General features: G+C 36.3%; 1 protein-coding gene across 4 annotated transcripts; it reads left to right on the top strand.

Moving 5' to 3' along the window:
* The first annotated feature begins 749 nt into the window (after nucleotides 1–749).
* Nucleotides 750–27,346, top strand: LOC121413692 (popeye domain-containing protein 3-like). 4 transcript variants are annotated; one of them, XM_041606615.1, is made up of 6 exons: nucleotides 750–874; nucleotides 6,735–7,391; nucleotides 7,763–7,874; nucleotides 9,557–9,724; nucleotides 23,053–23,233; nucleotides 25,163–27,346. In XM_041606615.1, the coding sequence occupies exons 2-6, from the start codon at nucleotides 6,853–6,855 to the stop codon at nucleotides 25,165–25,167; spliced, it is 1,005 nt and encodes a 334-aa protein (XP_041462549.1). In that variant the 5' UTR covers nucleotides 750–874; nucleotides 6,735–6,852; the 3' UTR covers nucleotides 25,168–27,346. The 4 variants fall into 4 exon arrangements, with proteins under 4 accessions (XP_041462549.1, XP_041462552.1, XP_041462550.1 ...); XM_041606618.1 differs by lacking the exon at nucleotides 750–874 and adding an exon at nucleotides 957–1,001; XM_041606616.1 differs by lacking the exon at nucleotides 750–874 and adding an exon at nucleotides 1,008–1,228.
* Nucleotides 27,347–27,846: the final 500 nt, after the last annotated feature.

The following is a 27,846-nucleotide window of genomic DNA, read 5'->3' as shown; positions in this document are numbered from 1 at the left end:
GCTGAATTTTATCATTTCACTTCGTTTACTGGTGAATAAAACAAGGACACTAACAACAACAAAAAATAAATTGGATTAAATATCCAGTTGCTTTTTGCAATCGAAAGCAAAATAACCCGCAGTCATCGTTTAGGACAATACATGACATGAGGTGTAAGTCGAATTTGTCATTGTGCATTTCAAAATCAATGAGATATTTTCCTATCTTCCAAAAGAGCATAAAAGGTTGTCACCTGTACTTATAAATTGTCATTAAAATCGTTGTAATTACTCAATTTATACGAATAATTCCCTTAACTTACTGAGAAACGCACGCTTTACTAGCAAAAGCTCTTGAGAGGAAGTGAATATTTTCGGCGTCATTTTATTTTCTGTATTTCAGGCTGATTAGTATTCTTCCCTGTAATGTCCTCCGAAAATTTTCTTCTCATCACGACCATTGTATTTTTCTTCAAACGATGGGAAGTGCGGACGATCACATTCAATTAGTTAAATCGGATACCGAATTCTATTAAAAAACAATGAAATGCCAGATGTTTGGAGAATGAATTCCTAAACCATTTAAACTATATGAATAAGTTTCTAAGATCATTGTAAATTATTCATTTCACTAATAAATATAATTGTAAAGGAATATTCCATTTACAACCATATTTTACTAAGATAAATTAAAGGTTTCTGTATGGAAGGCTCTCGCTCTACATGGATAGTATCCGATATAAACTCAATCTGTTTCGCAAAGAGTTTATATGACGTTCTTCGCATTCCTACCGTTCCGCAGCCGAACGTTATACAGCTCGTATCGTCACATAATGAATACCAATCTAAAGCATCTATAGAACACCCATAGAAGTCACACGGGAAAGCTAACAAGGTAAAGACACTAATGATGGCCTAATTATTTGATTGGTAGTCCTGTGTTTTTTCATGTTTTTTTTTTAAGATCACTTCCGACAAAAATGCATCCTTTCATTAAGCGGGAAAAACTTGACCACATATCCGTAAGTCATACGAAGTCGCCATTAAAGCTTTGCAAAGAAAGGCCGAGGTCGTCTGCTGTTTGTGTGTGTTTTCTTTTAAAATGCTTCATTTGCGAATCGTTAAGGAAGAGAGAAACGTGTGTTTTCTTAAAGCTTGCTGATGAAGTGTATGGATCTTTGATATACACCTTCTTGCATTTTTCTGAGTACCTATAAGGGAACGACACACGGTTGGAATTAAAAGCCATGTAAGTATCAAAGCGATTGTTGTTATGAATAGCTGGGCGGAGAGCACGTGTTGTGTCAGGCGATGTGATATATTACCATCGATACGAGTATGTGCACTCGTCGATGTATGGCCACGTAAACGATGAATTTGTGAGTATGAGTCTCATTGATGGTTCAGTTAGATCTACCTTAAATTTTACTGAAATGATTAGTAATTCAATAATATTACCCCAGTTGTTTCTAACTTATTTAAACATAAAACATACCCGTTATACCTTTCAGATAATGTACAGAGAAGAGAATGCAAAAGCGAAATGTCGTAGTGCTAACGATGTCACCAGACAACGATATACTAGGCCAATATGTGAAAGTACACACAGTTTTTAAGCTTTTGTATTTTTATCGATATTTTGGAATGTATCTGGACCACTATGAGTTAAAGTGGGGTTGAAGTTGCGTGGGGTATCAAAAAACCGTGTGGGTGTGAGAGTGGATTGAGGGTCTGCTGTGGTGCTGTTTTGTTTTCTCTATGTATTGTCTAGCGAAATATTTTGTTTTACTCGATGTTCATGTGATATTTTTGTTTTGAATAATGGAAGATTTGTACGCGTGTGTGCGCTCTAGTGTAGACGTGTGGGTGTGTGTGTGTGAGCGAGAAGCCCATATGCCATAAGTTCATGGATTCATTCAGCTTATCTTTAAAAAATCGAGAAAAGTTAAATCTTTTTTTGCGTTAGAGAAGGGTTATTTTCATTTTATTGCAAGAAAATATTTTGCATATATTTTGGATTTACATTCTTATTCAATTACTATATTCTCAAAAAGTCATGTTAGTATGCCAACATGAAGAGGATTTTATCTTTCCTTTCGTTGAAATATCAACAACTTTAGGTGCTAAAAGCTTTGTAAGAAATCTAAATGTCTTGCTCATTTAAATTTGAAACCAGAATTATTACGGTACGTCGGAAAACGATAGGCCCACAGGTCTCATGCCATACTTATGAAACCCTTTAAGATTACCTCGGCTTGGTTAAGATGGAAGTAATCGCAAAAGACTAGGGTCGAGGAAGAATATTAAAAAGTTAAAGAAAGATGAAATCGAGTCGATTGACCCATATTTATCATGTTCATCGTCAGTCTATACCCTGGTAACTAGCAGCGTGGGCGTATACTTGTGCTATGTGCTTTGTAAGGCACAATAGACCTGCATGAACTGGACAATGCTTATCTAAAATCTTCCAAAGGCTATATATTTTCATGTTTGTCTTGTTTATTGAGGAGTAAGATATCAAAGATAGACGGCATAATGGTGAAAAAGAGAAAGTAGGAGAAAGAGAGTAGAAGAGGGAGGGAGAGGGGGAGGAGACAGAGAGGGGAGAAAGAGAGGAGGGTCGGAGGATACAAATTAAACAAATTTATGAGCTATTGTCAGGTAAAAGAAGATAAAAACTGATGATGGCCCTTCTTACCTCGCAGTTACCCGATATGAAATTAAAGAGAGGGGGAGAGAAAATGAGAGGGGAATTTAGGGTGTGAGTGTGTGTGTTTGAGAGAGAGAGAGAGAGAGAGAGAGCAGGAAAGAGATGGAGAAATCGAGGGTGTTCTGGAGAGAGAAAAACAGAGAAGGAAAGAAAGAAAATTCAATGAAGAAACAAAGACAGAAAAAATAAGAAAGAGAGAGAGAGAGAGAGATGGGGGAAAGGTAAAGAGGGTTAAGGGGGGGGGTTAGAGAGAATGGAAATGGTCAAGAGGATTTTCTACTGACGTGCAATCCTAAGAATGGTATCTTCCAAGGATATCCCCGCTTGCTCCAGCGTGATAGAGAATAACGTAGGCGCAGGCAATAACCTTATCAAACTAACACTAACAAATATACCTTGGCAGATGCTTTCGCTGATAGATAAAGAAACCTTCTCAAAGTCAACACTGGAGAGAGGCTCTTCAGTAGGCTACTCAGTTCTTCTATTCATATAGATATAGATATATATATAGCCTTTCTGCATGTTTTCTCGTAGTGACGCAATATTACAGAACTAAAATTTAGGCTCTTGTCTATCTAGGGCCAGCCATGATTTCGTTGAATTATCTAAGTTAGATGTAGACTTCTTGGATTGATATAGATTTAAGTGAATAAATGTTTTATGGGATTAAATAAAAGAAACCTGACTTGGGGAATATGAGTCAATTAAACTACAACTAGGGATAGGCTAGCTCAGATGTAGGTGTATGAGGGCACAGGGAAACAAGCCCTCTTACCCCCCCCCCCTCCGGATATGCCTCGCTCTTTCTGAGACTTAAAAGTGAAAACCATTTATTGTCAAACATTTTGATAACTATAATGAAACCTATTTTGTAGCTATTACAAACCATTTTAGTTGATCGTCAGATTGTTTGATAAGCAATGTTTCTTTTTAAGTGATATACATATACAGTGCGTATCAACAAAAGTTTACACTTTGAAAAAGCACTGGGAATTAAAAAATATACAACATGTGGGTATTTTTTTTACATACAATCCTGGGTTTGGGTCTCATCTATCCAATGAAAGTAAAGGTTTTGACAGAATGTTACACTTGAGTGAGCACTGTCCATTTTTGTAAAGCTCGCAGAAATCTGTTTGCACATAAATGCCCGTTAATTTGTACGCTGTATCCAGGGGAAAGGGTGAAATCAAACTTACCCTGCGAAACATTTCTCATACATTTCCATTGCACTTTTAGTCAATTAAAATAAAACGGATACATTCAAGAATTTTCTAACAATTTGCCACCCAAATTGAAATTTATCACTTAGTATACACAACTTTTACCCTTTCTGTACCTGCTGGATCTGAGGACATAACTAAATCTGAACCAAAATTTATATCAGACATCTCTAGCACTTTTTCACTAAGTTTTTATCATTTAAAGTGGGTTTACATTTCACTTTTTTATTTAATACATGTACTTGTTTCTCCACACTTTTTCCAAGCTTGACAATAATTAACAAAATGAAAATCAAGCCTAGTAGTAAGCAATTTCATGTAAATCACATCCCAGTGTAAAGCAAATATCGTCCCGATGGCCTCGGTGTGTGGGGGAGTGGGGTGTGACGCAATGCACTCCTCAAAGTGGTTTGGGCAAAGAAACAGGTTAAATAGGTAAAAGATATCTTCAAATCAATTTTACTAGCTAAATTCCACGTGTTATTCATGATTAAGGTCTAATTTTATTATAACTATTTCAAAATTCTGCGCAAATCATTTTTCACTAACTTTTCAAAAGTGTGTGGTGCTCACTCAAGCGGAAATATTTTTCGACAGTTTTATCGTCGTTTGCTTAAAAATGGACCTGTACGAATATTAAAATGTGGAAAAATCTTCAGGATATTACAAATGTATAATTTTACAGGATTTTTTTTAAGTGTAAACTTTTTTTTTGATACGCACTGTATATATATATATATATATATATATATATATATATATATATATATATATATATATATACAGAGAGAGAGAGAGAGAGAGAGCAAAATACATGGTGAATAAATCAACTGCAAAGATAAATTCTACCACAACCGACGCAGGGCCTTCATAGTTTATTCATTTATTTCTATTTCATTTTATTTTACTTTATTTTTTTTCCATTTTCTGGGGGGGGGGGGGTTAAATAACGGCCATGATTCTGGCGATAGCTCTTTAGATACATTTTAATAGTGGGTGATATTTGGCTGCTTCTGTGAAATAACATCGTTTACGCTATCATGGCTGTGACATTAGAATGGCAATCGGCAGCTGCAAAATCTTTTGCTTGTAACATCTAATTTTTCCGTTGCTACTTCAACTTATCATGTGACCAATTTGAAAAAGAAACGACAATCAAATCACGTGGGTTGTTTCATCACGTCTTATCTGCTTTGTCACAATTTCTTGCCTGAGAGACATCAAAGGCGATAACTAACTTATCATTTTGGGGAGGTGGATTTGAGATGAAACATATCGAACCGTTTGACATTGTGATGTATGGTGGGAGTTACTGCGTGAAAAATCCAATCGTGTGAAGAACGGCAGTACATCATAATTTATTTAGCATGTTTAGTGCACTGCAGTGTCATTAAAGTTCTTCATTGTAACAAAGCATATCTTATACCACAAAAAAATCCTTAGCCACAATTCAGTGGGTTGGATATTTTTTTTAATTGCTTGAATCAGTTTTCATAAGAATTTACTCTCTTCGACGTCACATTTCAAAGGGAATGTGCATGTGTGAATCTACTATAGCGTGCTGAAATATTCATTTAGGCGTTTATTTCTTTGCAGCACAGTTATATTGTTGATTTGTTAATGATTAGAAAACAAAACAAAACAACTACCATCCATTTTCAATCTACAATCTAGCAGTCACATCGATGAAACCGCCTCCAGAGCGACCAAAACTAGTACACGTTATGCTCAATGATATACCATCGGTCGGTATGGAGTCGGTTTCACTGATATGACTGACATTAGTAAGGAACTAAGGAACTTTTTTTTTCAATGTAGATCATGACGAATACCTTTAAATGGCAGAATATCAAACGTCTTGCCGGGGTAACATTAGCAAGTTTACAACAGGGACGGATTCTATAGAAAGCAAATCTATTGAAAATGCCCGTAAAATCTCAATGGACAGCTTCGAGGTCTTTGTCGAAAATTAGTGAACCCAGATATTCCGAAGATTCGGAGCTGAAGAAAATTTACAAATATGCCGTTTGTCCAGGGTCACAGGCGACGCTGTTGTTTTGTTTCACAGATTTTCGACAACGGCTGCTTTGTCATGAAGGGCTTTCGACAATAGATTATCTACGTTCCAAAGAGCGCCTGCATAGTGGTTGTGAAACATTCCTAATTACTATATACTCCCCAACCATGTCAACCATTTTTTTTCGTGCGCACACGATCATGATGATAATAACACAATAACCAGAAATTAATCCGGTAAGCTGAAGGATATACCCTTGAATATCAAGCTTATTTGGATTCATTCCTCATTATAAAAATGGCTTCCCGTACAGGAAGATAAGGATCGCAACTTTGATTAATAGCAAAGACAAGGAATTAGAGCAAGATCGAATTCCTTAAGATTCATAATTAGGGTCTTGGAAGCCATAAGTTGTTTTTTGATTGAGAGCCTTTGCATCGTTTTTTTTCTTTTATAAAGGAATACACAAATCTAATCAAGCACGATACAAAACTGATAAGGAAAACATGTTTGAGTCCACTATTGTTCAACAATGCATGTAGCTGAGGTGTAAATATCCAATCAAGATAACCAAATTCAGACTTCTATCAATTTGTTCGATCATGTTAAAAATAATTTTATTAATTAAATTTATAAAAAAAATCAGTGCCTCATATACATGTAGTTTGATTAAATCTTGATTAAGTACAAATAGGATAGATACTTAACGCCGAGAGGAGGTCCTGTGTATAGCAGTATACCTTCATTATCTAATTAATCAATTTATTTATTTTGCTTTTATATTTCTTTTTGTCTACCAATACAGCTTGGGTAGGGCACTGGATCAATTATGAAAGAATCATCTTAAGTGAGTCAGATGCCATATCAAGTAATCCCTCCAGCCTCTTCGGTAGTTCTAGCTAACTAAATTATCGACGCACAAAATGGCGTCCCTGACTTTAACGCCGTCGGAAAATCCGTTTTTAGTCACAACCCCGCCTTCGAACGTCGAACCAACGTCGCTTCCACCACCATCGAGCGCGTCATCGTGCCCACCATGGGAGACGGCACAGAGCATCGTTTTCCAACTGGCGTCAGTCGTACTCCTCATCGCTTTCGCTGCTCCTTCTACGAACGGCACAGCGAAGTTGGTGACGCACACTCTGTTTGTAGTGGGTTTCATCATCATGGCGGCGTGGGCGTGGCATTACATCTGCGCGCATGACATTTTTGGCTGGTGCCTTGTTTTCGCTGTTCTCAATCTATGTCACACGATCTATCTCTCCTGGACTATGCGACCGGTGAACCTCACCCCGGAGCAGCGAGAACTCTACAACAAAGTGTTCAAATCCTTTAAAGTGCCAAGACATGTCTTCAAGAAACTATGCTATTATGGAAAAATCACCTCACTTAAAATCGGAGAACATTATTCAGAAGAGGGCAAATCGCAGTGCGTTCGCCTTTCAATGCTTTTAATGGGAAAGTGAGTTGATTTGTTTGGATCTCTTCAATGTAAATCCTTATGCAATAGATATGAAAAAAATATTTTGGTCCCTTATCGCACTTATGGGAAAATTTGCATACATAACTAGAAGAATAGTGTTTTATCGAAGTAGCAGCATGTACAGAAAGTATTAAACTACATGAACATTGAATAACATACGACATATAATTCTGTAATAGGGCCTACATAGTTCTGTTAGATTTCGCCTGTATAACAAAATGAAACCCTGCCCTGTGATCTATCTATTTAAAGTTTAGAAATTATTTCTTAATTATTTGGTTCCATCACTCTTTCCCAATGTCACTTCTCCATTAATTTTGTGTGCCAAATCACTGTTTTGTCATGCGCAGAGTAAAGGTCTTCTGTGAAGGGGAGTTTTTACATCATATTGTGGAAAGACAGTTCTTAGATTCTCCCGAGTGGGATTCATGTGAGAAGAGTGAAAAGGCAGAACTTTTTCAGGTAAGTGACCCCCTCCCACGCAAAAATCATGCTGTTGGTCATAATTTTATCGAGGAATAATCCAATAATACAATCATGCGCGTCAAAAGAATCTACAGTGAAACCTGTCTATAGTGACCACCCAAGGGAAACACAAAATGTGGCCTTTATAGACAGGTTCTTATACACACAATCTGCCTCCATGGGAATCGGTTTAAGTGGTCACTATAGGCAGGTGGCCACTATAGACAGGTGGCCACTAACACAGGTTTTACTGTATTACTTCAATTGATTTATTAAATAAACTAATTCATTGGTGGCAAGACAGATAATGGATGGAAGAAACAATGAGAGATTTAATACTCTCGTTTAATGTGACTGATGGATATAATTATTTACATTTCCCTTATGATGTAAAGAATTCATACTTTGTACACACTTCTTATGTCATATAGCTATACCCATGACACTGTATTACAAAAAAATGTATGCATAGAGTCCTTTTGTACACGATCTAGATGTCGTTGGAAATTCTTTAAAGATCCAAAGACCTTCCTTTAATTCCATTTTTTCTACATCACTCAATTTCCTTTTCAGTAATCTATTCTTACCGCCCACTTACCTGTTTCGCAGTAGACATAAGGGAAAAGGGAAAAGCATGCAAACATCTCCGTTTTAAACTCTTCAATGTTACCATGGTTAGCGCTAATTGTAATTTTGTGAGTTACCTTTACTCTACTTCAACTAAAATCTTTACTGTTATATTATGAAAATCAAACAACGGGGTGAACAATGATGTTTGGATACACTGTTAGAAAATTTATCCTTAAACTAAAAGAAGTTCCTGCAGCAGAGTCTCGAGAACACCTGTAATCTTACCAGATTGCGTAATCTTACAGGAAATTGGTATTTGGTGTGTGTAATCCTACAAATTTCCTTAAATAAAACACTCTTTTCCCCTTTTTCTAACAGACCTGTTCTGTTGAATTGCAGAAAAATTCCTGTTTCATGAATTTAAAGAATGATTCTGTTATTGCTTTCTGCAAAATCTTCTTTTATTTTTCTGTAAAATCAGGGTTTTTTTAACAGTGTATGTTCGATTATATTACAAATTTGTGAGGACCCGCCACTTTGAATAATTAAAGAAAGAGTTTAATCGACATTATAATGAGAATGTCATTAACATCCGAAGAGTTGATGGGGTTAACCAAACAGATATAATCATGCATGCACGACACAGATGGTATTCAACCCAAAGAACCAACCACGCCAAGCACTCACATTCACGACATTTGCTTTTATATCTTATCATACGAATATGAAATATAAAATTACTTCTATTTATAATACAGAACATAGTTTTATATGAGTTTGAACATGTGCAATTGCCATGTTTGCAACTCATATTCATTCAATCACTAGCTTCTTTACTGTTAAATACATAAATAGAATTCGTATAATAAAACGCATTCTGACATTTTAGTGTGTGATATAACAGGCTCTTTCATTTGGAAATCACCTATCAAGCTATGCATAATAAATCTGCTTTGTGAGATTAATCGATTATATTTCTTGCTAGTTTTACATTGTAATTGGGTGAAATTTGCTTTGTTATTCTTCTTTGATTTTTTTAAATTCATAATCGGTTTGTTGTTGGGTGGACTCAACCTTCCATTCTATACCTCCATCCATCACACCTTTAGGTGACCCTGACGGCTTCCACCTACTGCCGATACATAACCTGGCACCGTGATCAACTACATGACTTCCTCGAGAACGAACCCTACCTGAAGCAGGTCTTCACTAACCTCATCGGAAGCGACATCAGCAAGAAGCTCTTTATGTTGACTGAGCGAAACCTCAACCAAAAGGTGAGTACGAGTTTTGGGGCCTCGTTTAAAAGAGTTTCATGTGAACGCATTAAAAAAATTAAGTGCAGCACCCCTGATCGGCGCAATATGACTGGTTGAATATTAATTTTCATTCGGTAATATTAGAGTTGTGTTTAATTGTACCTCTTTTTGCCATGAGCCCCTGATTATTTTATATCAGAAAGAAGCATTTCAGTTCAATATCAACCAAAAGTTGAGACAGACTCTACACGCTCTGCAGGGGTCCTGTTACCGGAAAGAGTGTTTTGAACGCATGCGATGAAACCAAACGCAGTCGACAATGTAGGCTCTTTTGATTGGTGGAAATCAAGAAGCTTTAAATTGTAATGATTTCTCCAACAGTTCCACGATTATCAGTAAAAAATATTTTCGTAATGAAAGAGCGTAACCCCATCGAAAGAGACAAAGTCTATTCCATCTTGTACATCTACTTTTTCCGGGGACTGTTGCTGAAAGAGGTGCGTTTCTGCTAATTTGAACAAATCAAAACACAAATCCCGAATACTCAATTTTGATTGGTTGATTTGAATATTTTGGTTGCGTTTGATTCCAATTCTTTATGCAATGGGCCCCTGATAATTTAAAGGAAAAGTCTGTGCCTGAAGCATGTAGTAGTGTGTTACAAATTTCAAATAATCTTTCAAATTTGTAAATAAGGTCTTTGTATGTCTTAAGTTGTGTTTGGCACTCAATCGCAGTTGACTAATAATTTGCGCCTCTAATATTACATGTAGCGATATATATACTCTTGTCTTTCTATATATTTTTCTTTAAGGTTGTGTATTTCGTAGGGTGTAGTAAAGCATAACGGTCTTAAATTCATAACAAACAATAAAATACCAAAACACTTATGTTGAGCAAAACCTTTTGTTGGAAATATTTGTACGAAACCATACTGTTATCTTGTGACTCTTTCAGACACAGAAATTGTGTTATAATCTAAGAAGGGGCACTCAAATATATGACAACTGTTTAAGTGCAAATAAAATGGGTCCTATGACAAGCATAAATAGTTGCTTCCTTGATAATGAGACGATTGGGCCTCTTCCTGCTAATTTATTTGATGAGCACGAAGGTTTCGCTAGCCAGAAAATTAACGCCATCGCATGAATCCAGCAGATCAGGGGCCCGTAACACAAAGCTTAGCAATGATCGTAGAACATTAATCTACGATTGATTGCATTGACTACAATGTACAATTCATCGTAAAAATCAAGCGTACGAATAATCGCTAACCTTTGTGTTATGGAGCCATGGATGCGCTGGGTAATTAAGAAGAAATAATAAACCTGTGTTTAATAGTTAAAATATACATTACAACACAAGCATAAATCTAGCAATGAAGTAATGAACAAGTACTTGTGCAAAATTTGAGTTTTCAACTATCTTCCACCTTCTTGTATTGTGTTCAAGGTAGGCGAGATCTGGGATGAATTTTTGAATTGTTATTACAATGTTTTTTGGTATTACATAAGGCAATACCCAATTATGATTTGTCAACAAATATATTTACGTATTTATCTGAATATTTTTTTTCATGAATTACAATTGTTTATTGCCTTATGTAAAAGAAAATTTTGCAAGTGTTAATCATTTGTTATTATCAATGACATTCGATATGCGTTGAATATTCACATCATCGCACGTGGTGATGCACTGACTTTCGCTTGCTCGTTAGCGATCGAGTGGATAATTATAATCTATTTGCAATATTGCTTGGTGCGTCTTAGTTTCCATGGCAACTTCCAATGACTCCGAGGTTTTAATCCAAGATTGTGGTCTTGGAAGTGGTTCTTTTGGATAGGACGCTTTGTAAGTTACCGACAATCAACGTGGTCATTATAAGACAGAGTCATAACAGAAAGGAAAAATCATTATACGTGTTTGGCCAATGGCAAAAAGTGATTTTAGGCTCTCCCTCCCCATTTTGAAAACAAATCAGGAAACGAGACCCGCTGTTTGATTGGGTTATTTTCCGTTTCAAAACATTAAATAGCAAGGCTGACTGGAGAGGAAGATTTTAATGGGGTGGAGGAAATACTTAATCGGTTCTTTTGATATTTTGAGAGTAAAATGCTTTGGAGGCAGTGATATCTTTTCGATTTGTGTTTGGTAATACCGAAAATAATAATAATAAATATGGTCTAAAATGCGCCAAAGGAGAGATTTAGGAACGACGAACATGATGAAGAAAGAAGAGAGAAAAAAAATCAAAAGAATTTTCATTCAAGACGGAATAACGTTTTGGGAAAATATGAGTTATACTAACAAGACTGCATGATTTTGTATTACGTACAGTGAAGAGTAAATAAGGGGCCATAATGATTACGAAAAGGTGAATTCGTTGAATAGTACAAAATACCCCGAAAATATATACATTTTTTTATTCAGAGCTTAATAGTAACACTTCATTAACAGTTTTTAAAGTCCTTTTCTTTATTTTGTTGATTATTATCTACAATTATGTTGACGTTGGCAGTCCGTTTATTTCATCCCTGTATGTTTTTTTTAAAGATAATTCAATTAACCTTAGAATTCTAATAAAATATGAGCGATGGATCAGTTGTTCAAGGTAATTGAGCTATAGTTTCGTAATCTATATGGATGAAAGTTCCCGTTGAATGGTAACCGTTTCGTAATCATTACCAGTTCCTCGGAAACGACGAAATCTGTCATCTGTTTGAAATATTCAATCTGTAATACTACATAATTCAAATAAATACACAGCCCAGCAATGGGTTTAAAACTTGGTATCAACACCCCTCCCCACTGATTTCATATTCTGACTTGTGTTTAGGTGCCCCTTTCACATCAGTGGCTGAATGTCAATAATATCGTACCACCACCGTCACTCCGGTGAAACCAACTCCAGACCGATCAAATCTATTCACGTTATTTCCAATGGCATGCCATCGGTCGCTATGGAGTCGGTTTCGTTGGTGTGACTGTAACAGGACATGTCGATAATCATGGGAGCATTTCATGAAACAAAAAGCCAGTACTTTCTCACTTGATTACTGTTATAAGCTACTGAAATCCTTGCATCTGATTGGCTCAGAGTAAATTTGTCAGTGAATATCCCTGGCAAGATGATTCATGAAACACCCCTCTTGCATAATAGGAAGCAATAACCGTTAAGTAAGAGCTGGTAATAACGGTTGGTAACATGATGGGGATGAGGTGGACGCCAAGACGGGGAATGAATCCTATTATCTTCTTGAATGACCTCGGTTTAATCTAATGAATTAAGCGTGTTCATTAAATGATATCGAGTGTATAATAAACCCCTTCTGTCTTCAATCAATCGGGATGTTCCCTTGATATGACAATTAAAATGTCAGCGAAAGAAAATGACTTACGCGTCACTGTGCCAGTAGGCAAGTTGTAATTATTATAATTATCAATACTAGTATTACTATTGTTATTGCAATGTGCTATCTATAATCATGACAAAGATAAGAAAAATGGCATTCGGTGAAGATTTGTTTAATAAAGATGTTCCTAAAGTTACACTAACTTTTCATAAACGATAGGAATATGAAGTATTAACATGTTGGTCAAATGCTGCAATTACAGAGTATAAAGTCCAAACTCCACTCTAAGTTTCAAATTGTTAAAATGTTGGGTTTCAACTTACATGTATTAGGAGTGTTAAGTGGGTACTTGAAAACAGGCGCCATAATTGTAATTATAAATCCAAAGGTTTCTCCATTTTGAAGTGGTAATGTACATGATAATTTATTTCAAATAATCGTTAATAGGTGCTGGAAATGCATTAATACGGAAAGTGTTGCCATCCGCTCTTCTTAATGATTTCACTAAAATGTGTTTATGTTCAATTCGGCAACATAATGTTATTAGAAATATAGCGGTGATATCATTTGGATAGCTTTAAAGGATCGTTAACTTTGTGAGCAGAAGATTAAAAAAAATTCTCAAACTATGATGAAACATGTGTATGAGTGCCTGTATTTGTCCTACAAAACCCTGAAACAGACCACAATATAGGATGAAAACTCTAATTTAGACGCAAGTAACTATTAGCCTGATTTTGAGAACCGTCTATAAGACGCATTCATAGTCTAGGAGCCAGGGGGCTTTATTCAGAATTTTTGGTGGGGAAGGTTTGACAATCTTATCCGGGGTAAAATTGTGCGCTGATTCCAAAAATGCCACTCTTATTGACTGTACTCACGCCATTTTGGTCATTTTGGCCAAATTTTGGCCAAAAATGACCATTTTGACCACTCTTTGGAAAATGGTCCCTTAACAGACTGCTTTTGTAGCCACATGCAATTAAAAGGGTCTATCTTAAGTAGAAATGCACGCAGATTCCAGATAAAGTGCTTTCATTTGCCAAAATCACAATAGCAGTGGTCATTTTGGCCATAATTTGGCCAAAAATGACAATTTTCATGATTTTTTGGCCGAAATGTGTTACAAATATTGATCAGAGCTTCGACTGGATGTTTTTAGAAATCCACATTTATTTTCAAAATGTGCGCTGGATCATAACCATCAACCTCATGTAATTTATTCCATCAGTTTTTACCTATGAGGGTCATTTTGGGTACTTTAGACATAACTGACCATTCGCGCAATTTGCATTATTAACCCTTCAAATAGGCAGGAAAGTGAGGTCTTCAGCATGTTTTTTCTTATTCCCTTATAAAATGAGAATGCATTTAAATGTCCTTCATGTGTAAAATTTTATGCTGATTCCAAATATATCAGTCTAAATGACCCTATTTAACAGTTTAAGGTCATTTTGGCCACTTATGACCTTTAAAATGACCAATGACATCAGTTCAATTTATCCAAAAATACTTTGAATGTTACCAGAATCGTTACAAGGGCATACTGTGACACCTAACATTGGTGTATTAATCCTTGAAATTGAACATCTCAAAAGTATTTTGACCTAATGCAGTTTATTCCATCAGTTTTGACCTATGAGGGTTACTTGGCGTACTTTAGCCACAACTGACCATTCACGCAGTTTTGCATATAATAAACTGCACATAAAATGGCCAATAACATCAGTTCAATTTATCCAGAAATACTTCGAATGTTACCAGAATCTTAACAAGGTTGTGCTGTAATACCCAACACTGGTGAATGAATCCTTAAAATTGAGCATCCCCAAAGTTGACTACCTTGGTCATTTTGGCCACCTTGACCCCCGGCCAGCCCTGCTCATTGTGTATGTTAATTCAGGTGATATCGAACATGGTGAGGAGAAATTTTGGATTGCGTTAATATTAGCATCAATTATTGTTAAATGGGGAAGTTTGAAAGCTTCTTGGTGGAAATCAATGAAATTATTCCACACAGACCATAACTATTGGACCCTGTGGTCATTTTGACCACGTTTCCCTCAATATTGACCAGTGACCATGGACCCTAGGAATCTCCAATTAGTGGAGACATCAGCTAAGAGAGAGACCTTGCATGCTTTGATGAGTCAAAAAGGGCTCAAATGCTGGTCAGTATCATTATCAGCATGAGCTACCAATAATCGGTGAAGAGTGTCATAATTGTGATAAAATCCTTTACATCGTGCATACATAAGGTTCTTTGACCATGGCACTGTGGTCATTTACATAATTTTAGCCACCATGACCACACAGTAAATGTTTATGGAAACCTCATATATATGGGGCAGTAAATTCAGGAATGAGACACTTTAGCATCATTTACATGTTATTTTAAGACACTTTTCTAGATTAATGTAGATTAATGATTCCAAATATATTAGTCTTAATGACCATTTATGAGCTAGTGGTCATTTTGGTCGCTTTTGGTCCCGACAATGACCAATCACATTTGCATGTATCAAAGAGGATTCAAATGTTGTTGTCGCTCCGTATTGTTAATAAGATGTATTTTATCAATTATTGATTTCAATATGATATGACTAATAGCACATTATCAAAATTTTGAAACCAATTTGGCCATTTTGACTATCTATCGCATGTATGACTTTTGTAAATAAACATGACAGGAGCAATTGTGGAAATGCGTTCAATCCCTTTCGATTGGAAATATTAAAAGCTCACCTTGAGTAAAAAAAAATTGTGCCAAATACCTCACCATTTGGTCATTGTGTGGTCATTGAGTAGCCATAACATCATTCCCTCATTTTTTATTGAAATTATACAGATAACTATATTCTAGAGGAAGGCACTAATCCTGAACTCAAAGGTGCGTCATTACAAAGCTATTGGTCAAAGTGGATTTCACGAATAGATTTAACCATGGTGCATTTTTATTACCTTTGCCATTTTGTGTAATGTTTCACAAACCTCACATTTGCATGATTGGTAAAGTTGAAAGTGCAAAACTTGCCCTAAATTGCTAAAGAGTGACCAAAATTCGGCAGAGAGAATAATTTCATATAGAGAATGTATTTAATTACCCAGTACGTCTTCAAAAGAATTAAGGGTAAGTTTGCTGCTCACCAATCATGCCAATGTGAGCTTTGTGAATCACTGTACAAGAAAAAACAAAGATTGTAAAAATGAATGATAGTTAAAACTCTTTGTGAACTTCACTGTGACCTATTTTGCAGTACAATTTGACTTCTCAGTACAATTTGACTTTAAAGAAGGAAAATAATTCTGGCTATTTAGGAACATACAGTGATCAAAGGGGCCACAGTAGACAGTCACATGATATTTGGCACAATTTTACTCAAGGTGAGCCTTTAATATTTCCCATGAAAAGGGATTACGCATTTCATCATGTTCATAGACCTACAATTGCTGCTAAGTCAATTTTATTTCAAAATTCACACATTGGATAAACGGTCAAAGTGGCCAAAGTGGTCACATTTTGATTATGTACTATTAGTAATATCATATTGAATTAAATAATTTGTCATTTATTATGATTGATACAACAAATCTTACAAAAATATAGAGCAAGAACATTGGAATACTTTTGATACATGTAATTGTCATTGCTAATTATAGGGACCAAAATGACCACTAAGTAGTCATTAAGACTGATATATTCTAAATCATTGTATTAATCTGGTGCAGAAAGTTTTTGTAATATGTCTTATCTAACATCATTCTTGAATTCGTTTCCATGAATTACAAAATGGTTAATGTGCATAAAATCATGAAAATGACCAAAGTGCATGGTCAAACAACCTTATGTGTACTTGATGTAAAGGTTTTTATCACATTAATTAAACTCTTGATTATTGGTGTAGTAGCTCAAGCTGAAAATAATATTATGCAACATTTGAGCTTTTTTTAAATCAAATAATGTGTGGTGACGAGAAATTATTGAGGAAAGGTGATCAAAATTACCACAAAGTCCAATAGTTCAGCCAATAACACTGATTTATATGAAATCCTTGCATTGATTTTCACCCCAAAGCTTTCAAACTTTTCCAATTTAACAATAATTGATGCTAATATTAACACAATCTTGAATTGTCTCCTCACTATGTTCACTATAGGCTAATTTAGTATACACATTGGGCAGGGGACAATCTGGCCAAAATGACCAAGGTTGTCAAAAATATTTTTGGGACACTCAATTTAAATGATTAATACACCAGTGTTAGGTGTCACAGCACACCCTTGTAACGATTATAGTAACATTCAAAGTACTTTTGGATAAATTGAAGTATTGAACAGATGGTATTGGTCATTTGGGGCCAAAAAGTGGCCGAAATGACCATAATCTGTTGAATGGGGTCATTAAGACTGACATATTGGGAATCAGCTTGAAATTCTACACAAGAACGACATATGCATCATTCCCATTTTATAAAGGAGGAAGATAAAGCACACTGAAGACCTCAAATTCCTGCCGATTTGCACAGTTATTATGCAAAATTGCACGAATGGTCAGTTACCCAAAATGGTCAAAAGTCAAAACTAATGATATAAATTACATGAGGTCAAAATACTTTTGAAATGTTCATTTAAAAGGATTAATACACCAATGTTCGATGTCACAGCACATCCTGGTAACGATTCTGGTAACATTGAGGTATTTTGGATAAATTGAACTCATGTTATTGGTCATTTTTATGGCCATAAGTGGCCAAAATGACCATTAGGTGTTCAATAGGGTCATTAACACTGATATATTTAGAATCAGCATAATATTCTATACAAGATGGACATTTAAATGTATTCCCATTTTATAAGGGAAGAAGATAAAACACACTGAAGACCTCAAATTTCTGCCTATGTGCGAATGGTCAGTTATGTCTAAAGTACCCAAAATGACCCTCATAGGTCAAAACTGATGGAATGAGGTCAAAACAATTTTGAGATGTTCAATTTAAAGGATTAACACACCCCAATGTTAGGTGTCGCAACACACCCTTGTAACGATTCTGGTAACGTTCGAAGTATTTGGGGGTAAAATGATTTAATGTCATTGGTCATTTTTAGGGCCATAAGTGGCCAAAATAACCATAAGCTATTGAACAGGGTCAATAAGACTGATATATTTGGAATCTGCATAAATTTCTACACAAGATGGATTTTTGAACGCATTTGCATTTTATATTGGGAAGAAGATAAAACACGCTATGAGACCTCAAATTCCTGCCTACATGTATGTGCACTTTATTATGCAAAACTTCGTAAAGGGTCAGTTATGTATAAAGTACCCCAAATGACCCTCATAGGTCAAAACTGATGGAATAAATTACACAAGGTCAAAATACTTTGTGAGATGTTCAATTTAAAGGATTAACACACCAATGTTAGGTGTCGCAGCACACCTTGTAATGGTTCTGGTAACGTTCGAAGTATTTGGGGGTAAAATGAACTGATGTCATTGGCCATTTTAAGGGCCATAAGTGGTCAAAATTACCACAAGCTATTAAATAGGGTTATTATGAATGATATATTTGGAATCAGCATAAAATTTTACACTTAAAGGACATTTAAATGCAATCTCATTTTATCAGGGAAGAAGAAAAAACATGCTGAAGACCTCAATTTCCTGACTATTTGAACAGTTAATAATGCAAATTGCGCGAATTTACTGCCCCATATATATGTGAGGTTTCCATAAACATTTACTGTGTGGTCATGGTGGTTAAAATCATGTAAATGACCACAGTGCCATGGTCAAAGAACCTTATGTATGCACGATGTAAAGGATTTTATCACAATTATGACACTCTTCACCGATTATTGGTAGCTCATGCTGATAATGATACTGACCAGCATTTGAGCCCTTTTTGACTCATCAAAGCATGCAAGGTCTCTCTCTTAGCTGATGTCTCCACTAATTGGAGATTCCTAGGGTCCATGGTCACTGGTCAATATTGAGGGAAACGTGGTCAAAATGACCACAGGGTCCAATAGTTATGGTCTGTGTGGAATAATTTCATTGATTTCCACCAAGGAGCTTTCAAACTTCCCCATTTAACAATAATTGATGCTAATATTAACGCAATCCAAAATTTCTCCTCACCATGTTCGATATCACCTGAATTAACATACACAATGAGCAGGGCTGGCCGGGGGGTCAAGGTGGCCAAAATGACCAAGGTAGTCAACTTTGGGGATGCTCAATTTTAAGGATTCATTCACCAGTGTTGGGTATTACAGCACAACCTTGTTAAGATTCTGGTAACATTCGAAGTATTACTGGATAAATTGAACTGATGTTATTGGCCATTTTATGTGCAGTTTATTATATGCAAAACTGCGTGAATGGTCAGTTGTGGCTAAAGTACGCCAAGTAACCCTCATAGGTCAAAACTGATGGAATAAACTGCATTAGGTCAAAATACTTTTGAGATGTTCAATTTCAAGGATTAATACACCAATGTTAGGTGTCACAGTATGCCCTTGTAACGATTCTGGTAACATTAAAAGTATTTTTGGATAAATTGAACTGATGTCATTGGTCATTTTAAGGGTCATAAGTGGCCAAAATGACCTTAAACTGTTAAATAGGGTCATTTAGACTGATATATTTAGAATCAGCATAAAATTTTACACATGAAGGACATTTAAATGCATTCTCATTTTATAAGGGAATAAGAAAAAACATGCTGAAGACCTCAATTTCCTGCCTATTTGAAGGGTTAATAATGCAAATTGCGCGAATGGTCAGTTATGTCTAAAGTACCCAAAATGACCCTCATAGGTAAAAACTGATGGAATAAATTACATGAGGTTGATGGTTATGATCCAGCGCACATTTTGAAAATAAATGTGGATTTCTAAAAACATCCAGTCGAAGCTCTGATCAATATTTGTAACACATTTCGGCCAAAAAATCATGAAAATTGTCATTTTTGGCCAAATTATGGCCAAAATGACCACTGCTATTGTGATTTTGGCAAATGAAAGCACTTTATCTGGAATCTGCGTGCATTTCTACTTAAGATAGACCCTTTTAATTGCATGTGGCTACAAAAGCAGTCTGTTAAGGGACCATTTTCCAAAGAGTGGTCAAAATGGTCATTTTTGGCCAAAATTTGGCCAAAATGACCAAAATGGCGTGAGTACGGTCAATAAGAGTGGCATTTTTGGAATCAGCGCACAATTTTACCCCGGATAAGCTTGTCAAACCTTCCCCACCAAAAATTCTGAATAAAGCCCCCTGGCTCCTAGACTATCAGCTTATGTCCCGTTTCCCAAATTCAAAAAGTCTGTTAGCTGTGTTCACTCACTTCTGCTGTGCTTATCTCCTATGCACACACCATTATTGGCTGCATTGTGCATTCAGTGTACATACACACTGAATGTAGATCATGCTGGTTTCATCTAGAGTTGGTGTGTTGTGGTGCACAGATTTGCTGTATACACCTATTCATTGAAACCAACCCCAATTATTTTCAAACTTTGGTTTACATCTCCATGTTTCAAAATAGTTTCTTTTGATAAGATACTTTGAAACTTCACGGATTGTATTTTTACACTATGAGCCTAATATTTAGCCCATTTTTAAGAACCAAAATGAGATTTTTTTTTTAATCAGAACAAAGTGAAATGATCACTTTAAGCGTGGTGCTGAATATAAGTAAAAGTTTTGCATCATTTCTTTCCGAGGTGAAGATAGGATCACAGGATACATTTCAATCATATAAACTTCTAATACCTTCGAATCAGAAGAATATAAACTTCTGCTTGCGTTTTTGTCTTGATTTATGCCAGTCAATGCCAAATTTGATGAAAGTGAAATACTTAGCATTTCACATCAGAATATTAACAAAATACTTGAATTTTGAAATAAATAATATGACAATATCATTACCAGAAATGATGGAATAATTAGTTTGCTATAAACATGAATCATTGTACATTTGAATAATGAATAAATTTGGGAAAGTAAATTGATAAAAGTGCTATGCATTAATAATCAAACGAAAATGAAAATGAAGTAAATAAGATCTTGACATAATTATACTGAAACGTACCTTGTAATTTTTCATTCCCAACTTCCTCACTTTCATGGCTTGAAGGAATGATTTTCATCTTACTTTTGTTGATAAGCATAGATACGCCTAATGGCTTTGATTTCTTAAATACAAGTTATATCTTATAATTATTATACTTACCAAATATGATAACAGAGCGTAAGTTTACGGACGTAATAAAGTTTTGTGCCAATAATTGGGGAAATTTTCAAACAACTGAAATACAATCTTTAACCGTTAAAATAAATTGAAAATCAGGGGACTTTTAATCAGGGGACTTTTTCAATGAGATAAGTGACAGTTCATCACCCCCATATCTAACTCAATGATTAATCACCCAGCATTAGAGTAGCAATTATCATCCGTATATACTCCCTCCTACCGTTCTTATCTACGCAAACAAACCAGATGTTCTAAGCCTCATTGTCTATATACGGGCATCATCATGTATGTAAATGTCGCGCTACCCTGAGAGAGACCGGCCAGCGTGGTTCGTGGGGGGGGGGGGGGGGGGGGGGGAGGGTTTCTGGTGAAGGGGAAGGGGAGTATCTCGATGCAATGTACAGCGGGCGGACGCTGTGAATGCACGGGGAAGATTTCAGCGCTACCCCATTTCGACAGAGGCTACGGGTATATAATATTCATGCAGTGGTGTATTTGGGCAAGGGGGCAGATGTCCCGAGGCGTCAGGGGCGCCGAAAGGGAAAAAGGGATAGATGAGTTGAAAAAAATATGCAAATAAGAATGGGGAAAGATGCAAATGAATAATTTTAGTTTGTATAAACAAATTTATTTACAGAATATGACAGAATATGATAGCTTCATAGTCAATAATTTTTCTATGAATTATGTTTGATATTTACGGTTGTAATTATAAATGATTATACGGATCTACTTTAGTAATACGTGATAAATTATTTTTTTAAGGTTTATTATTGGTTTTTAATCCCTTTCCATCTATTTTACAGGTAAAGTGCCATACTTTTGTGCATATGTATTCAATTTCGTGATATGGTATGAGTCTTTACCAATTGGAACATAGTATTCATAATACATAGTCTCAGCAAAACACACTTTTTTGGGATATAAGCAATAGATAGAAAATTATGTTGAATTGATTACACTGTAATGTACCTAACGTACACTCAGAGCAAGCTCATATAGGACGCATTATTCATAAGGGCCTACAACTTTGAAATAGTTTGTCACATAGCAGTAACTTTGTCATAATATTGCGCTCGTGAGCGTCTCCAGTAGCTCATTATTAAGGGGATTTTCTCCTCGAAGCAAGAAATTGCCACTACATAAGTCCTTGTATATATACTGTTTAGTTAGTAGTTCATCTTGTTGGGATATAAAGTATAAACTTTCCAGAAAGCACAATCCAATAGTCAATCATTTTCTTGTTGACATATTTGATAATTGGATGATTTACAGGGATACAGATAACAGAAACAAGCTAGAGTGAAATATGCTTGGTTCCAAAAGAGATCTGATGCATACAGGAGTTGTGCTAGGGTAATTTGATGGGAGGGGGGAGGGGGCATACGAGCTATTTTAGTTCAATTCATATATAGATTTAAACGACCTATACTCTTCTTTTTCATGCTTTTCTTAGTTCCTTTCTTCTCCCCTTTCCTCTCCTTGTTTTCCTCTTTCTCACATCGCCCGCTTTCACTACTTGAACAATTACTGGGTGGAGGGGGGTCCTCACCACCCCGTAGCACTGCCCGGATGCATGTGATAATTAATTAAAAAAAATAATTCCTTGCGGCCCATTTCGGTTTTTTCTATCATATATCGTGCTGGAAAGAACGCAGTGTGATGGTGGACCGGTCACGATAGTGGTCTAAATTCAGTTGGATTACGTAACTTTATTCTCCTTTCTTTTCAGGGAGGGCGAGCAGATATAAGGCTGCCCAGTGCAGGCAGACGTCCGGCCAATAACTACGACATGTCGGGCCACCTAGCTGCGGGCACACGTGGGGCATGTGGTACTGGGATTCCGGTAATTCACAGGACCAGTGCTGGAGATGACCGCCCCATTGGTCGATCGGGAAGGGATATCGTACCAGGTGAGAAAGCTCAGCAGTCTGAGTCAGAAAAAGATTGCAATCAATTGCAAAATTGATCAAACAATGATTGGTTAGTAGCAGTGGCGTACAGATGGAGGGCTTGTGAACGCTTGCTTTTCCCCCTCCCAATTTTTTACGACCATATCTGTTACAGGAAATGACCAAGTGGTGTTAGACCAATCAGATATCAGGCCAAACAGAAATTAGACCAAGTGGAAATTAGACGGAATGGTAAATAGGCAAAATTACAATTAGACCAAAAGGTAAACTGGATGTACACGAAATGGAATTGGACCATGTATAGGATGAGGCTGAAAGGCCATTAGTCAAATCGGGTTTAGACCAACTGGCAATTTATCCTAGGGGATAACAGCAGCAGAGCTCGTTGAAAATTCGGTTTTTATCCACTTGATCTAACAACAGTTGGACTAATTCTCCATTTGTCTGATAACACATGGGCTTAACCCATCTGGTCTACTATTGTTCTAATTTGCAATTGGTCTAATACATAACTAGTCTTATTCTCATTTGGGCTAATGACTAGTTTGTCTGATCAAGGAGTGAACTCCTTGGTCTGATAGCCAAATTGTCTAATTGCATTTGCAAATCTACATGATCTATTTTGATTGTGAACTTTTTTGTTTGTTTATGGTGTCCCGTCCTCCACAGATTGTCGCCTAAATCATGTAAATGAGGCGACAGTTTGTGCAAGGGTGACAATTTATGGTGCAACAGGGGACTTCACGATCGAAGATGGGGTTTGTCGGACCGCAAAGCAATCGTGGAAACACACCCTATGGAGCATTTATAATGTTATTGGGTCTTGCTTAGAGCACGTTCTAATCATGTTCACAAAACCAAAGTATTGTCAGCATAATGACATGGAAACCAGAAAGGTGGAATGCAATCACGACCTGGCATGCCTAGGAGCTCGGGTCAAAGCACATTGACCTCTACCACATGACCACTCGCAAAGCTCCAATTATTGTACAAACACCGTATATAAGGAGAAGCAGATTAAAAAATAGCATGAAATATTTCTATCATGAATAGTAAAAACCCCTAATTTGTTGCCATATACGGTAAAACGAACTGTCTAATCTGCCAAATAGACGTAGGTTTTTGGGAAGTGTACTGAATATGCTGATGTGTTTCACTCTACATGTAGGCCTGGTGGAAATATCTTGCTGACCCCAACAGCGTTACCAAAGCTGCATCAAAATCTTTATCCGAGACAGACTTAAACGGAGCTTGCTGATGCCGATTGAAGAGCTTAAATCCGTCTGACAAAAAAAAAAAAAAATTGCCGCATCAGTCGATCAGTGTACTATTTGCTTTCCCACAAGAACATATCTGTTCATCCTCGTAATATCTACACCGTTCTGCCATTATATCTGGATATAGAGCTATGTACTTGACCGCAATCTTTAGTGCCAACCGCACTCAAAGACTCAAAGAATCAATTTTCATGATTATGATCAGCGAAGTTGAAAATAAAGTCTGGCATCCCACCAAGTAACTCTTCCTAATAAATCTACCCGGGATTTGCTGATATGTACCTCGCTATGGAAAAATATTGGCCGTCGCTGCTTGAATGTTTGTCGGTTATGTTTTTGGTTTATGATGTATTAGTTTCTGGTGGTTTTGTTACATTGTGGTTCGTTTTCCACATATTTGAAACTTTATGTGATGATGGAGGTGATTTTGACGATGATGATGATGAAGATGACAATCATGATGATGGTGATGAGATGATGATAATTGTGTTCACGATTCATTGTTTCTAGGAATTATTGTGATAGTTCTGGCTTGGTGTTATAAAGAACTGCTGTTACTGTGGTAACACTTGAAATCAACTTTAGCCGATATTAGAATACTTTAAACTCATTAACCCAACATCATATTTTGTCATTATCATTATTTTCCCAGTATAACAATGATGACGTCTTCATCAACTTCAAATTCGGTGCTTTTTGACTATCAAGAGTGATATAGATTCGATGCTGGACATCAGTCACATGCATGGGAGCCTGCTGGACACCCAGAAGAATTCTTCAACATGTGTCACCCAGTGCCAGGACTTTTAAAGAGGTTATGACTTTACATTGACCAGGAGGAAAATGAAACATCGATCGTTCTGAAAGTCGGATATTCGTCGAAGTGTCAGCATTAGAGAGTTTTTACTCACACGACGGATTTCGGAACGTAGAAAATATATTGACAAGTGCACGTCATGACAATGTGGTCTTTGTCGAAAGTTGGAGAATCCAATCAGCAGTGCCGTCTGTGAATCTGGACAAACGACATATTTGCAATTTTGTCAACTCCGAGACTTCGGACGTTCTGCTGTTCCAGTTAACCAATTTTCGACAAAAACCTCTCTTTATGATTCGACTTGCATTTTCAATACATATACTATGATCTCGCAATCGTCCTGCGTGGCGGTGCGAAAACACGCTATTGTGGGACGACTGTCGATGCCACAGAATAAAGAAGATATATTGGAGATTCACATGAACAATAGTCTGATGAACATGACCAAGGAGACTTGACTTATTTCATGTATTGTCATGGTTGTGAATATGACATATGCCTTGGTCGAACTCTTCAGCCATGACATCGAAATCTTGAAGGATCTCATTTTCCTACAATTTCAAACTGATTTTATGTTATGAGTTTTTTTTCAACATTGCACTTTTTTCACAAAACGAAAAGAAGTATACAGAAAAAAACAGGGTCCCGTTACCACTGGTTTGGGAAGGATAGCAAATCTGTGGTTAGTGTTTGGAACAAATCACACTTGTACCTCTGAATTTGATTGGTCATCGCCAAAAAGCAAATGGTCACCAACATTTGTGTTACGGAGCCCAGGTAAAAATGAAATAAAAAAAGAACGAATTGCTAGTATTTTAGGATCAGAAATGTACCATCCTTTTTCTTGGCTGCATTTGGCATGTTACAAACCTTCGAATCTAATTCCCCAATTCCTGGGAAAAGTTCTCGGATACCGAATAAAAGATCCGTTCTTTTGCTCTACAAATTTTTAGAGTGTCCTTTGCAAGAATTTTTTTCTGGGCTGTATTTCTGTAGAAATATATTTGAAAGCACACCATGCTTTCTAGCAATGTAGTTGTCAAAGTAGGCCTTCAGCCCGAATCGTGAACATTTGTAATGAATTCGGCTTATCTTTTCATTCTTTCTCAAAATAAGGTGATGTTTTTAAGATTCTTTGTGAAATAATTGTATGACATCCATCCAAGGTCTGGTCATGCAATATATTAACAGATAGTTATTACCACATTATTTTCAGTTATTATTTTGAGGTGAAGGTGTGTTGTGGTACATATAAAGCATAGTCGTAATAAAATACAAATGATCAGAAGAGTGGAGTTGCTCTATTATTAATGCATGCACACACACAAAAGAAAATCCATGGTTATTCGTGATTAATGTTCACATTCCACAATTTTCTGTAGATACGTGGAAATCGAGCATAATAAATCATAAAATGTTGTATTGTGGTGATTAAGTTAATTCCATTCAGATCCAGCTTCTTACGGATCAAAAATACACATGGCATGTAAGAATTAATTTCCACGTGAAGTTAATCATAACATGATGAATTTTTTGAACACCAACTAAAATTTTATTTTGTTGTCTAAATTTCTCATAAGCATCGTCAGCCTTGCCGATAGATTAGGCAGGTGCACAAGAGTAATTATTTTATATCTCCTATAACATAACATATTTGATGAATGATGACAAGGGTGAGATTTAAAGGTATACCCATGTTATCTTTTAATTGGACTGCTGAAATTGACTAAAGTAACAATAGTTACCAGTTTCCAAATTTCTTTACATTTTCATAAACGGTAACAGATATAAATGAAAACATCCTTAGAGTTTCAAAGGCCGTGGAAGTGGGGGCTGGTGGAGACTTGGGTGCATTATTTTGTTCGTACATGTGAAGAAAAACCCTGACAAAGTTGCCCACTTTTGATAACAGTCCTCCCCCACTTAAATCCCGCGGCCTCTGATTTTTCTTTGAGCCACAATGGTAGATAAGAGGGGAGGGGCAACCGACCATAATGCTGAAAAAGGGATAAAAAAAAGGGGATGATGAAAATCGAGAGGAAAAGTTAAAAAAAAGGAAAAGAGATGGCTTGTTAGTTTAAGTTTCACTTACCCATATCTTTCATTTTGATATCAAACTCATACTTCGGATTTCTACCCTTGATCAGAATTCCCGAGAGCCGCCCCTGATACGCCCCTTCTTCGTATAAACAGATACATATTGTCAGGGTCACATTCACGTCACAGTCGGATGCAGTGTTCGTCTCGACAGCGACAGGTGCTAGCATTTCCGAAAAACCTAATTATAGAAAGAAATATGTTTTGATTAATGTCAATTCATTCAATGTGAAATGCTAACAGCGTATGAATGTGAGGTAACAATGATATCAAATGTGTACGTGTTACCAGTGGGTACTGCTTCCATCATTTGAGAGTGGAGAACCCGTCGACCGGATTGAGCTTGCATTCAGAATTACTGTAAGCATATCGGATATCTTTCCTGTAAATGACAATTGTTATGGTCATGATACTAGCAGTTA

Source organism: Lytechinus variegatus, chromosome 4 (assembly GCF_018143015.1).
Source record: "Lytechinus variegatus isolate NC3 chromosome 4, Lvar_3.0, whole genome shotgun sequence".
NCBI lineage: Eukaryota > Metazoa > Echinodermata > Echinoidea > Temnopleuroida > Toxopneustidae > Lytechinus > Lytechinus variegatus.
Note: the sequence above shows the minus strand (reverse complement) of the source record. Positions and strands in the feature narration are given on the sequence as shown.